Raw genomic sequence first — 15,144 nt, forward strand, 5'->3', positions numbered from 1 at the left:
GGGAGACCTTGGAATTAGAAAATTTATGTCTTTGATTTTTGCAGTACCATTCCTAGGGTGGTAATGGCAGTGATGTCATAGAGACGATATGGGCGTGACTTCCTCCCAGATATGGGAATACTAAGCAGCTTGCCAGATGTGCCTTTGTCAAATCCAGGACCAAAACTGCCTCAGCCTGGACCCCGCTAGAGGTCCCACAGAGATGACAGCTGGCCAAAGGCCTTGTTAGAATAGAACGTGGTCAGACCCTAAACGTAACCCATTTCTGCCATGTCTTTCTCCAACAGAAGTGTTTACCGTCAAGCCATGCATTTAGTTCTGCTTTTCAGACAAAGACTTGAAACCTTCATGTGTCAGACTGGAACTGAAGGTGGATCTTTGGAGAGTGTTAATGCCAAGAGGTGCTGGCCAGGTTGTCTGGATGCTGAGCTATGGTCTCCTGTTGGTGGGCCCCAGTCGTGTGGCTCCTGCCTGCATTGTCGGGTCCTACCAGGCTTGTCCCTCTGGTCTCTTTCTCTAAGTACATTGTGTTGGACAAGTGGGAAGGAACACCATGTTCAGTAATTACGCTACTTCAAATGGGGAACATTTGGGCTGATTTCAAATAACTGTTTTAGAGTAGACTGCAAATTTTGGTAACATTTACAAGGTCCTAATAACTCATAACCTGTAATCCTAGATGTTCCTCAATAGCTTTTCAATGGCTGAAGATGAACGTCAAGGCTAGGGAAAAGCTTCTTACCCTCCCTTTATGTGTTTGTGGTCTCAAACCCCACTAAACATCACCGAAACCATGGTAGGTATGTGGAAAGACTGCCCAGTGCAGAGTCAGGAGCGAACTCGTCCGGAGCAGAACAGCATCTGCTGGTACATTCGGGAGGAGTGGTTATTCCTCACCTGATTTTGCTTTGTCCTCCTAGGTCTGTTTTCTCTCAGCTTCTTAGCGTTTGTTTTCTTTAAGTAGATGATCACACAGAATGCGTTTTTTGACTGAGCTGTACAAAATCGATGAAGTTCCCAAAAGTCCTATGCATTTCTTGAGGGCAGCATGAGAACTGAAGTGCTTTTTTTTGTTTTGTTTTTTAAAGGGACATTGATTTGTGCTACCTGAAAATGGTTATTTATACTTTCAATTTGTTTGGCCCTCTGAGGACATCGTCCTTAAAAAGTTCTTTGTCATGGAAAGCTTAGCAAAGATTTAAATTTCAGCAAAAACAAAACCAAACCCTTGATTTTTCAGATGGTTGAGTTTTAGAAGCGCGGCTCTAGACTCTAACTGACAGTCAGGACATGCACAGTCAAGGTCTGGCTGACTTATCCATTTTGGAATCTCTGGTCCCTAGTGAAATGTTGAGAACTAAACAAGTTACCAAAAAATGGTTGTTGAAATAAATAGCACAGTTTTCTTGGGCAGATTAGGGACAAGTATACAAGTGCCAGATGCTTCCAAGATTCCATTATACTAGTATAACATTACATATAACTCCCTTCCTATCTTTTTAGGGAGTATATACTGAACATAATTTTAAATTGTCTTTCATGGCTCAGATGACCATTTTTAACTATAGCTATTGGTGATACGCTAAAGTGGTCACTGACCACGCAGGTGACCTAGGACCTGAGGCGGAGGAGAGATAGATCCCTTCGTTTTTTTTTGCATTTTTTTTTAATACAGCAGGTCCTTATTAGTCATCCATTATATACACATCAGTGTACACATGTCAATCCCAATCGCCCAATTCATCACCTCCCCACCACTACCACTTTCTCCCATTGGTGTCCATACCTTTGTTCTCTACATCTGTGTCTCAATTTCTGCCCTGCAAACCAGTTCATCTGTACCATTTTTCTAGGTTCCACATATATGCGTTAATATACAATATTTGTTTTTCTCTTTCTGACTTACTTCACTCTGTATGACAGTCTCTAGATCCATCCACGTCTCTACAAATGACCCAATTTCAGTCCTTTTTATGGCTGAGTAATATTCCATTGTATATATGTACCACATCTTCTTTATCCATTCATCTGTCTATGGGCATTTAGGTTGTTTCCATGACCTGGCTATTGTAAATAGTGCTGCAATGAACATTGGGGTGCCTGTGTCTTTTTGAATTATGGTTTTCTCTGGGTATATGCTCAGTGGTGGGATTGCTGGGTCATATGGTAATTCTATTTTTAGTTTTTTAAGGAACCTCCATTCCCACCAACAATGCAAGAGGGTTCCCTGTTCTCCACACCCTCTCCAGCATTTGTTGTTTGTAGATTTTCTGATGATGCCCATTCTGACTGGCGTGAGGTGATACCTCATTGTAGTTTTGATTTGCATTTCTCTAATAATTAGTGATGCTGAGCAGCTTTTCATGTGAGATCTCCCTTCTTTAAGAGCCCCCCATGTCTCTTTGTGAAAAGAGGTTTCTAAGAGAATTCATCTGCTCAACATATATTGCAGACCTACTGTGTGCCTGACCTGTGCCAGAGGGAATCTAGAGAGGAGTAATTAGGACATGGTCATGACCTTGGAAATTTGTCTGGTGAAGGAGACAGACACATAAACACCTAAGAGTGGAAGATGTGAGTGGCACAGTCATCCAGGCTGTGACAAAGTGTAGGAGAGCTCAGTGACCTTTGATTTGTCTGCACACAGCGGCCTCTGCCTTCACAGCCCTGGCATGTCCACACAGAGGCTGGCCTGCCCACCCCCAGTGCTGCAGAAACAACGGCACTGCTCAGGGCTCTCTGTGCAGCAGCTGCAGTGGGGCCATGAGCCTCTCCTGCTGCAGAGCTGCTGTTTCTTGGCTTCTGTCTGTATTCGGTCCTGCCTGCTTATCTTTGGTTCAGTTCCTAAGGAGAACTAAGCTGCCACAGTTTACCTCTCATCTCTCTTTCCATCTCTTCTTTCTAGTCTCTTTTGCCTCTGCCCCTTTCTTCGTAAAGTTCATCACCATCCCGTTAAGTCATGATGATGGTGATGATAATGGCAGTAACTATCATGTATTGATTTTGTTACTCATTGCCAGGGGCTGTGCTAAGCACTTCACATATATCGTCTCATCTGCTCCCCTCAGAATTCATACAGTCTTATCACATCTTGTAAATGAGAACCCAAGGCCCTGTGAAGTCAATAACTTGCCCAAAGCCACACAACTCCTTTCCTTTACAAAATCACAAAATGCTGGAGGTAATCTTTGCATCTCTAGAATTTTTATTGTGTGTGTGTGTGTGTGTGTGTGTGTGTGTGTGTGTGTGTAACAGAGGGAGACTGAGTCCTTCACCAACAAAGTGGTTTTATCTGTTTGCTTTCTCTACGTTTTTGGGCCACTTCCAGAAATTGAGCTGTTCTGGTTGGAACTTGAAGGTTCTAGCAGGCAGAATTTCAGATGGCCAAGGCTTTCCCTTAGGGACACTCATTTCAGTGAACAGCTCTCAGTCCAGCAGGCAAGTGATGGGTTTACTCAATCACTGGGTCATTGCTGACTTCCTCTCAGACCTGGGATTGTGTGGCCTGAGGCAGAGCACTGGGAGAAAGAAAGCACTGTTAGGCCAGACTTTGCAGCAGTCTCTGATGGATGAGTTCATTTGTTTTAGTAGGGAGGGGAAAAAAGGAGGAAAGGGGTTATTGTGAGAGGAAAGAGGAACGCACGTTTAGATTTTGAGAGAAACACTTTTTCTAGTGTTCGCATCTTATCAAAGTGTTACTACATTGCTTCGTTCAAAGTTTTTATAATTCTGAGGATATTAAACATACATGTACTCAAATATTAACACCAGAATCCACAAATAAAATAGCAGCAGGCTTTTCTTGTTTTTATACAATTCTCACGTTTGCTTCTAATGGTTAGTTTGGGTCATTTGTACCTTTTGTATCTGTTGGTCATATTTCTTTGTATCTACCACAGTAACCAGTTTAAGGCTGAGATACAAGTTTCTGCATTAAGTTTAGAGATTGAATTGAATCAGAAATGTGGACTACAGTAGCCTTGTATAAAAGCTGAGTCTTTATAATTCAGTAAGGAAAACATCCCATGTCTTTTTTCCAGTGTGTGCATCAAGACAAAGGTGAGTGGCGTTCAGCTCTTGTCCTTAGCACCACGAAAGTAACGTCCAGATTTCCAAGGGATTAATCCAGCTGCAGTTCTGTTCTAGTTTATGTTGTTAAAGGGGATCAGCTGCTCAAGACTGACATGACATCTGTTTCACTGTCCTCCTCCTGGGTAAATGAGGGTCTCTTACCTGAGGGTCTCTTTCCAAGGGTCTGCGAAGAGTAGCACATTTGCTGGATGTTACTACATTTCTTGTTGCATAAAATAAAGCTGAGACAAGCACTAATTTAATTAGCTTGAAATATACTATGACTTTGAAGAACATCTCTGATCCCTTTTTTCCTTGCCATGTCCATTAGTCCTTGGAATTTTATTTTACTTTACTTTATTATGTTTATGATCTGTTAGCCGTGTCTGAATGCTGGCCCTTCAAAGGCAAGGAATCGTTATCTGTTCTTCACAATGCGTTTCAACACACAGGTCGCCCAGGATGTCCTTCATTGGCCATTCAGGAAGGATCATGACTTATCTGCTTAGATTAGAATCAAACTGTGCTTTTTTAAGTAACTAATACTTATTCTATTTACATGTTCTAGTCATTTCTTGATTTTTATTTTTTCCTTTCCAACTGTTTTCTCTCATTTTCTCCAGGGCCACATATGGGGCCAAACTGATTCTACCCAGTGCTCCTGAAAAGCCATGAGTCTGATAGGTAATGTCAGGCATCTGGCAGAGCAGAGAACAGAACATTACCTTGCATTTTATAAGTGCTTTGCGCAGCATTTCATAATCTACCTAGATTTTCAAAACAATCCAAAAAAAGAAGGAAAACAGCCGTTACTACTAGGATACTGACAAGGAAATCATATGGATTTGTCCCGAGTGACATGCTGAACCAGCAGCACAGCTGTCAAAAGATCCTGGTCATGGGTGTCTTGGTACAGAAGTTTCCCCACTGACGCAGGTTGGCAGCTTCCCGCAAATCCCCTTGGTATTCTGAGTCTTGGAGGTGGAAAAAGAAGGAGAACTCAAAAAGTCCACGAATATCCACCATTGGCCTTGATCACAGAGGAGCAAATCCAGAAACGGCCTAATTCTTCTGCGTAGGTTCACCCTGGTGTGGATGGGTGGCTTTAATCAAGATCTGGTATTTTCGTCTCTTGCCTTCACAGAAGTAGTGTCAGCCATGCATGAAGTGTGTGAACACATATAGGTAATACAAGAATAGAGTTTTCAGCTACAGGGTAAAGGCACCAAACTCCTAAGTCCTTAGCTGAAGAACAATTATTCCACAAGCTTTTTCTATCCAGCTCTCTATAAGAAACATTTAAAAATTTTATTTTTATCCATTAAAGGCAGAATAGAAAAGAGGAAATAAGAGAGCTAAGCCTTGTTCATTCTTTCACTTGATACACAATTGAAATCAACACCCTTGGGCCAAAACATAATAATCTTTAGACCTCATAGGGCTTCCTGAAATATTTTGGAAAAAAAAAATTTGCAAGTATATCCTAGTTGGGTAAGTGCTGAAACAAAGTTTCTAAATAAACCGAGTCTAGGTGAGAAATGGCCTTTTTATAAGTGGTAATTTCATCCTGAGCATCACTTGGACATAAGTTCAGGTAGGTCATAGAATAAAAGGAAGAGGCTCAGGGCTTCCCTGATGGCGCAGTGGTTGAGAGTTCGCTTGCCAATGCAGGGGACACGGGTTCGTTCTCCGGTCTGGGAAGATCCCACATGCCGCGGAGCGGCTGGGCCCGTGAGCCATGGCCCCTGAGCCTGCGCGTCCGGAGCCTGTGCTCCGCAACGGGAGAGGCCACAACACTGAGAGGCCCGCGTACCGCAAAAAAAAAAAAAAAAAAAATTGAAAAAGGAAGAGACTCAGAGGCAGCCCAGCCTTGGTACTGAGGCAGGCATGTAACCCTTGCGACCAGGGCTCAGCATCCCCACCCCCTTTCCAGTGCTCCTTCCACTTGTCGCCTTGTCTCCTCGTCCTCATACCTCACTGCGGAGACCCAACAAAAATGTATCATCTGGCATAGGACTTACTATTGTTATGTTTCGGGAGACACCTCTGTACAATTATTACTTGTGGAAGTGAGAGTTTTCCCATAAAGCAAGCAGAAGCAGATATTCCTGCTTCTTTGGCGTTAATAGCATATTGTCAATTGTCATGCCACCAAATGAGTGTGATACAAGGAATGAATATCTTCTGTGATGCCAGCAATTGCTGGGTGATAGGAAGATTTGACTTTTCCAGAGTATCCTCACGTCAAATGTGACATCTCTTTGTGTATTATCTTTAACATGCACAGTGAAATGTGAAATGGTGTTAACCGTAGCCCAAGGATACCAAAGCTTCAAGATTAGGAATCACTTTCAGGCTGTCTTTCTTCTTCCCCCCAGTGGGCTGCTGTATTAACACTCATTACGGCGAAGCAGAACAGATGGGCAAACAGACTGATTAGTTATTTATATGTATATATTTTTCTCTGTGAAGCTTAGATGTTGGCTCTTTCTTCAGTAAAAGAAAAGAATTTTTAGATGTTGCCTTGTCTTGATTTCCCTTTTTAATCAAAGGAAGAAAGGGGGTACTTTGCTCCTGATCTAATAATAATGTGCCTATTATCCTTTTCTTAACTGCTGACCTCATAGCTCTCTGTACCCATTGCAATCAGAATTCGATTTTCTCCAACCCTCCAAGCTGCATGTGGTGTCTTCGTGTTCTTTCTGGCCTAGGATTTCTTTATGGAGTTTATCACTTTTAATTCATTTTTCAGAAGTGTCCTTCTTGACAAGGAAACTGTCTATAGTTTTTTTGGCTTTTCCATCCAAAATGAAAAAATACATGATTAATTGGTGGAAAGTGAAATTATCCATAATATTACATAAATAGAAATATTTTCCATAGCCTTTTTTAAGAAGGTCAGATATTGCTTTGATTTTTTCTTAAAACAGATTTTGCCTATTTTATTCCTTCCCAATTTTATAAAAGTAGGTTTTTTGATGAAATTATGCTTCTAGTTCAAAAAGTTAAGGTAAAGAAAAAAGCCATCCACAATTCCATTTCTGGATATATATATTCAAAGGAAATGAAATTATTATCTTGAAGAGATATCTGCACTCCCATGTTCATTGCAGCATTATTCACCGTAGTCAAGGTATGGAAACAAGTGTCCTTCAGTGAATGAATGGATCAAGAAAATGTGAGACAACACACACACACACAGAGGAATATTATTTGTGTATTATACCAATTATGAAAGAAATCCTGCCATTCCCAACTGTATGGATGAACCTGGAAGGAATTAAGCTAAGTGAAATAAGCTAGACAGAATCTTATATGTAGAATCTTAAAAATAGAAAAGTCAAACTTACGGAAACAGAGAGTAGAATTGTGGTCACCAGAGGCTGGGGAGTGGGAAAAATAGGCAGAGGCTGGTAAAAGGGTACAAACTTTTAGTTATAAGATGAATAAGGTCTGAGGTATAACATGGTGACTGTAGTTGATAACACTGTATTGTATAATTGAAAGTTGCTAAAAGAATAGAACTTGTGGATGCATCAAAAAAAAAAAGTAAATATGTGAAGGGATACATGTGTTAATTAACTTGGTGGGAATCCTTTCACAATGTATATCGTATATCGAATCATCCTGTTGAATATATTATATTGCAGTTTTGTCAGTTATTCCTCAATAAAGCTGAAAAAATAAAAAGAAACCCATCTGCACTGGAAAAAAGCCATCATAAATCCATAATCTTTTCTTATAAAAGGGCAAATGTATCACACATATATAACATGCATAAAAAAGTAATGGACTTACTAGTATACAGAAAAGAACTTCCTCAGGTTATAATGTGAAGTGTCCTGGAACAATAATTCCCCTTAGGATATCTAAAATAGTACGCAGAGTCTTGAGGCATAGTGTAAGGAGAGGAGGGATAAACGTGCACAGTTGAAGGTTTTTTAGTCTTTTGGAAAAATTTTGAATTGGATTTACAGATTTGCTAATGTATTTTATCGAAGCAAGAAAATTATTCTATAAAGATGGCACTGTATGAGGTTAATGCATAGCATTATGAAGGGACTACAGCTTCTAATTTCATGATATAGGATAATATAGCCGTATAGCCACTTGGGGAGATTTTTACACAAAGCCGTGGGCTATTAATTGGAGCCTGTGTTTTTGAGGTGCCCAGTGATCCTATCATATAGATTATTTAGTTTTAAAAAATCATCCTCAGTGGGACTTGGTATTAGAAGATTCCATCAAACATCAAAGAGATGCTTCAGTTTAATTCTCACACTGTGATCTGTGACTTCAGAAATAGCATGCTGTTAATAACAATATGTGAGAACGAGACTCAGATCTTCTTGTTGCTTTCGGTCTCTGTATGCTCATTTGCACCCTCAGTTACCTCTCTAAGTGGGCTGGTTTCAGGGAGGTGAATGAATAGATGATGTGGGAGTTGGGAGAGAAAAGCTGAGCAAAACTAATGGAAAAATGGAAGCTAAAGAAATATGCTCGAATTTATGTGAAGGATAGTAGAAACTGAAGGGAAACTTGCTTGAGCAGATGATGGTGGCAGTAATTAGGGGTACGTTTCTGAAGGTCTCCTCAATTTGAGGTCTCAGTTAGATTGAGGTTAATTAAGAGAATTTTCAGTAGAAATGAAACCTTGGCATTACATCAGGCTATAAAAGAGATGCAGTTCAGAAGTGTTTTAATGATGTTTATTCAGCTATGTTCGGGACTCAAACTCAACCTTTCTTGACATTCCCAATCTCGAGGCTGAATCAGGTGCCTGTGGGGTGAACTACCCTGTCATCCTATATTTAACTGGCAGTTGCTGTACCACATTGTTGTGAAACTGGTCTTTCTCACGATCACCTTTCTCTGAGTGTTCATATTCTATGGGGATGGTTGGGGAGGACACTGTATCTTGTCCTGTTTATCTCTATATACCCAATGTCTGCCAAAAACGTGTCTGTCGGTTTAGTAGTTTTCAGTAAATATCTATTGATTAAATGAATGAATGAATGGACAATTGTTTATGTGCAGAATCCAAATAACATAGTAAAAAACTTTCCGCAGTGATCAGTGGTAAATTTTGAGAGCTGGAGATCCTCTGCCTCTCAGATAACTTCATAATTATCTCCTTCGAAATGGGCAAAATATTAAAATATATTTCTGTCAAGGTTGTAAAACTTGAAAACCTCACTCTTAAAATTAACTTACTGCTATAAAATACATAATGTGTGTGTTTCAAAAACAAAACCCACACCTAATTGTGATTTGGAGAGAACTCACATTGAGTGATAGTACTTTTTTTTTTTTTTGGTACGTGGGCCACTCACTGTTGTAGCCTCTCCCGTTGCGGAGCACAGGCTCCGGACACGCAGGCTCAGCGGCCATGGCTCACGGGCCCAGCCGCTCCGCGGCATGTGGGATCCTCCCGGACCGGGGCACGAACCCGTGTCCCCTGCATCGGCAGGCGGACTCTCAACCACTGCGCCACCAGGGAAGCCCCGAGTGATAGTGCTTTTTAAAAAATATAATTAAATGAAGACTTCTCAAGTCATCAGTTGAATTGGACGTGTCTAATCAGAATCGCGTCTAATCTGCTTATTAACATGCCTTTCACTTCCATGCCTGAATAATAGAGAAGTCCTTTGAAAAGGTTTTTTATGTTTTATTTTTGTTTGCCTGCTGCAGTGTGTTTGATTTTCATGTGATTTCAACTTTTTTTTTTATTCAAGTAAGATTTGTTGCTACAAACAGAACTTCTAAAACAGAAGAAACAGTGCACAGTGCTTTTCGGGAATAGCAAAGAGTAATTCACGTCTTAGATTCTTACATTAACTTCTTGGGTAGATTGTGAGGCTGTCAGTGTGAAATAGGAATGAGGAACAGAAAAGGAAGAGGACTCCCAGAGAGGAGGGTTGTAAACTGTCTCTGGATTCCTACTGTCCTTCTGGATTTTGCCAGAGTTTCCCACTCTCCTTCCTGTTTTTACTTTGTTTATTCTGAAGAGGCGGCAACAGACTGGGAGGGGAGGCGAGGTTTCCCCTCTCACTTCGGGTTGCTCTGCGGTGTACCGTGTACGTGTGAGGCGGTTTTCCCACATTCCTTTTGGAAAAGTAAGGAATTCATTCTGGGAGCCCACACCTGTCACCTTACGTGGTGATGCTGAAAGGGAACGAGGGAGATGGGCCAAGCGGCAGCAACAACAGCCCTTAGCAGCCACCTGCTTACAGAGGAGTTTTCTCCCTTCTGCCTTCAGAACTGATTCCTCTCTCCTATCCTTGTCTCATATTTCGGCGCTGTTTCTTTAAAAACTGTAGTAGGTCAACAGAGCGGATTTCAGCACTACTAATTTAATGTCTCTCAAAGTGTGCTCAAATTTGGATCAAATGGACTTCCTACATCTTAGGAGGTTTTATAGTTTATCTTTAAAGTTGGATAAAGTTAGCAAGGCCTCCTCCAGGGCCTTCACAAGCATCAACAGTGCAGTCCTCTTCCCTGCCCCGCCCCGACCTTGACCCCTCTGAACACACACACACACACACACACATATCCACCACGCACTTTCAAGTTCCAGTGTCTTAGCTCCGGCAGTTCTTCACATCTGGATGATGGTACTCTCCTTTCAACCTGGCAAGTTTCTACCAAACGTTAAGACCCTACAGAATATCACTTCTTTTAATTCCTGCCTTTTCCCAGTCATCATTTAATCTGCTTCCTTGAATTCTACATTGCCATAGATTCCTGTGAATCATTTATTGTGGCACTTATACACTGTATTGTGTAGGTTAAAAAAAAAAAGTCAGCACATCTCCCCCATCTGGCCCAGGAGCTCTACAGACGAATATGAGTAGACCATCAGTGGAAATACTGTAGCTTTAATGACATTGCTGCTAACTATCATCAGAATAGTTGTGTGTGTGTTTTCCATATAGCTTTAAAAAGGGGAAAATGTGTTAACATGAGGTTACCTAATAGTGTTGAGAAACTGATAGGCATTAACTAGGAAAAAAGTCATTCTTGTTTGTAAAACTTTACCAACTAACCCTATACTTTCTGTTAATGATTTTATGTAACCAGTGATAGAAACTAGTCTGGAGAACTATACAAAGACATGGTTAGTATTATAGCCATTGAGTTGATGTTGAAATTTGTATTTGCGTGGCTTGATTTAAGATCATTACCTGTGTTATCTAAGTTCATTTATTAGATTGATTTAGAATTATCTTTTAGTATTGGGCTAATTTGAAAATTTCCCTTTGCTGAGGTTAGGTGGTTTAAATGATAGAATTTCTGTGTCCATAGATGTGGTCAATGCTCTAGGAAGGAGGGCTTAGGGGCACCAATTTTGTTGGAAGAGAAAACTTGCAGCTGCCTTTGGATAGCACTGTTCTCGACACTGAGAAACGTCAGTTGTTCCTAAAGCGGAGAGGAGAGTAGTGGAATATGGGTGCTGATGAAGATTAAGAGGGTGGCTTGGCAGCTTCTTTTGCTCTGCCTTGGGTGTGAGGGGTAAGGGCCTGTGTTACAGTGGGATGGATGGAGATGAAGGCATCGGTAGATGTTTCAAAGTGAACGTCTACAAGACTGGAATGGCTCGATAAGGATGATGAAAAAATAAAATAAATAAAAATGAGCAACCTGAGCATGACACACTTTGAGAGTTTGGATGGTGACCTTGAGCGGGGCAGGGGAAGGTAAATTCACTCCAGTTAACTAGGGGATTATCTCCTTTGTGGTTTATCCATAAATGCGCTTGCAGCCTTTAGTAGAGGTCAAACAGAGGCATAAAGGCTCTGAAAGAGGTGGAAGAGCACCTCATTTTCTTCCCTTCATATTCCTACATCTGCTCAGTCCTTAAAGCATTCAGCTAACTAAGCAGAAAATTGACAAAAAGTACATTCAAGTCCCTTCCCCTATCTCCTTCCTTCCCAAACAGTATTGCCTCAAGTAAAATAAAGTATTGAATCATTTATGGAACCCACTGGAAATGCTAGCCCATGTTCCAACCCACCTCCTCCTGGCAAAATCTGAGGAGCTAGGAAGAGCTGGCCTGTGTGCAGGACAGGATGAGGAGGTTGGAGGACTTTTCCCAGCCTCTGGAACTCGATGGATCTCATCAATGTCCTTTCCTCCCTCTGAAGCTTTTAGAGATTCCAGAACATTAGCAGACCAATATAGCCCATTAAGTTTGTGTGTGGCAAGTAGGAGTGCTCAAATATTTATTTGAATAAATAAATAGAAATTTTGTAGCTCCTCAAAAAGTCCAGCCACACCTAGAGTCTGTCATACAGAGTGAAGTAAATAAGCAAGAGAAAAACAAATACCGTATGCTAACACATATATATGGAATCTAAAAAAAAAAAAAGGTTCTGAAGAACCTAGGGGCAGGACAGGAATAAAGATGCAGACATAGAAAATGGACTTGAGGACATGGGGAAGGGGAAGGGGAAGCTGGGATGAAGTGAGAGAGTGGCATGGACATATATACACTACCAAACGTAAAATAGATAGCTAGTGGGAAACAGCTGCATAGCACAGGGAGATCAGCTCGGTGCTTTGTGACCACCTAGAGGGGTGGGATAGGGAGGGTGGGAGGGAGATGCAAGAGGGAGGAGATATGGGAATATATGTATATGTATAGCTGATTCACTTTGTTATAAAACAGAAACTAACACACCATTGTAAAGCAATTATACTCCAATAAAGATGTTAAAAAAAAAAGTCCAGCCACAGAACACTCTAAGACATAAATCACAGTGAGATCCTTTTTGACCCACCTCCTAGAGGAATGGAAATAAAATCAAAAATAAACAAATGGGACCTAATGAAACAAAATCTTTTGCACAGCAAAGGAAACCATAAACAAGACGGAAAGACAACCCTCAGAATGGGCGAAAATATTTGCAAATGAAGCAACTGACAAAGGCTTAATCTCCAAAATATACAAGCAGCTCATGCAGCTCAATATCAAAAAAACAACCCAATCCAAAAATGGGCAGAAGACCTAAATAGACATTTCTCCAAAGTAGACATACAGATTGCCAAAAAACACATGAAAAGATGCTCAACATCACTAATCATTAGAGAAATGCAAAGCAAGACTACAATGAGGTATCACCTCAAACCGGTCAGAATGGCCATCATCAAAAAATCTGCAACCAGTAAATGCTGAAGAGCATGTAGAGAAAAGGGAACCCTCCTGCACTGTTGGTGGGAATGTAAACTGATACAGCCACTATGGAGAACAGTATGGAGGTTCCTTAAAAAACTAAAAATAGAACTACCATATGACCCAAGAGTCCCACTGCTAGGCATATACCCTGAGAAAACCATAATTCAGAAAGATAGATGGGGCTTCCCTGGTGGCACAGTGGTTAAGAATCCGCCTGCCAATGCAGAGGACATAGGTTCGAGCCCCGGTCTGGGAAGATCCCACGTGCCATGGAGCAACCAAGCCCATGCGCCACAACTACTGAGCCTGTGCTCTAGAGCCCGCGAGCCACAACTACTGAGCCCGCGTGCCACAACTACTGAAGCCTGCACACCTAGAACCCGTGTTCTGCAACAAGAGAAGCCACCAAGATGAGAAGTCCTCACACTGCAACAAAGAGTAGCCCCTACTCGCTACAACTAGAGAACGCCCATGTGCAGCAATGAAGACCCAATGCAGCCAAAAATAAATGTATATAAAACAAACAAACAAGTAAAAAAAAAAAAAAAAAAAGATGTACCACAATCTTCATTGCAGCACTATTTACAATAGCCGGGACATGGAAGCAACCTAAATGTCCATTGACAGATTAATGGATAAATAAGATGTGGCACATACATACAATGGAATATTACTCAGCCATAAAAATGAACGAGATTGAGTTATTTGTAATGAGGTGGATGGTCCTAGAGTCTGTCATACAGTGAAGTAAGTCAGAAAGAGAAAAACAAATACCGTATGCTAACGCACATATATGGAATCTAAAAAAAAATGGTACTCATAAACTTAGGGGCAGGACAGGAATAAAGATGCAGACATAGAGAATGGACTTGACACGGGGAGGGGGAAGGTTAAGCTGGGATGAAGTGAGAAAGTGGCATGGGCATATATACACTACCGAATGTAAAATCAATAGCTAGTGGGAAGCAGCCGCATAGCACAGGGAGATCAGTTTGGTGCTTTGTGACCACCTAGAGGGGTGGGATAGGGAGGGTGGGAGGGAGACGCAAGAGGGAGGGGATATGGGGACATATGTATACATATATCTGATTCACTTTGTCATACAGCAGAAACTAATACAACATTGTAAAGCAATTATATTCCAATAAAGATTAAAAAAAAAAAAAAGTCCAGCCACGTGTTGTGCAGGGCACAGGCCTTCTGACCTTGATTTTCAAGCGGGGGTCAGATGAGAGTGACCCATGCTGCATTTCCTTCTTCAGCGCCTGGCCGCACCCCAGTCCAGTGGGGTCGGGCGGGAATCACCACGGAGACTGAGACACTGGCTTCGTGTCCCACATTCTGATCTAGCGCTCTCTTCTTGCAGGTGCGCACATTTTGACCGACTGAGCAAGAAGGTGGATTTTCCTGGTGTCTAAAGAGAAGAAAATGTCCCCGTGTCTGTAGAGATGCTTTGCAGTTCAGCCCGGCTGAAGCTGACCGAATGAGACTATGGGCTGTGCCTCTGCGAAGCATGTTGCCACTGTTCAAAATGAAGAGGAAGCCCAGAAAGGGAAGAACTACCAGAATGGAGACGTGTTTGGTGGTAAGTGCAGTTGAATTTCATCCTCGGCCCCTCCCTCCAGGCCTTTCATGTGAACAATTGCAGTGTTCCTGTGTTCTGTTTGCTGGGGGGCGGGGCGGGATGCAGGGGTGATGGGAGTGGAGTGTGGGTAGAGGGCTGATGAGAGATGATAAAAATCAAGGCAGATCTTTTACATTGGACAGTTTTCATCATAATTTATACTTAGAAGACTTTGAGGAGGATCTTGGAGGTTTTATGCAGAGCTCACATTTAAATCAAGCTTTGAAGAACTAGTAGGACATAAACAGGTGCATGGGACAGTGGCCACAGGGTG

The 15,144-nt window shown here is 41.6% G+C and overlaps 1 protein-coding gene across 1 annotated transcript in view; it reads left to right on the plus strand.

Moving 5' to 3' along the window:
• The window catches only part of CUNH1orf21 (chromosome unknown C1orf21 homolog), a 222,227-nt gene that overhangs the window by 66,044 nt on the left and 141,039 nt on the right, over positions 1-15,144 (plus strand). The window contains exon 2 of the mRNA XM_024754205.1: positions 14,613-14,831. Coding sequence (XP_024609973.1) covers positions 14,738-14,831 — 94 coding nt within the window. The 5' untranslated portion in view covers positions 14,613-14,737. The remainder of the gene's footprint in view (positions 1-14,612; positions 14,832-15,144) is intronic.

This window comes from Neophocaena asiaeorientalis, unplaced genomic scaffold (assembly GCF_003031525.2).
Source record: "Neophocaena asiaeorientalis asiaeorientalis breed wild unplaced genomic scaffold, Neophocaena_asiaeorientalis_V1.1 scaffold415, whole genome shotgun sequence".
Classification (NCBI taxonomy): domain Eukaryota; kingdom Metazoa; phylum Chordata; class Mammalia; order Artiodactyla; family Phocoenidae; genus Neophocaena; species Neophocaena asiaeorientalis.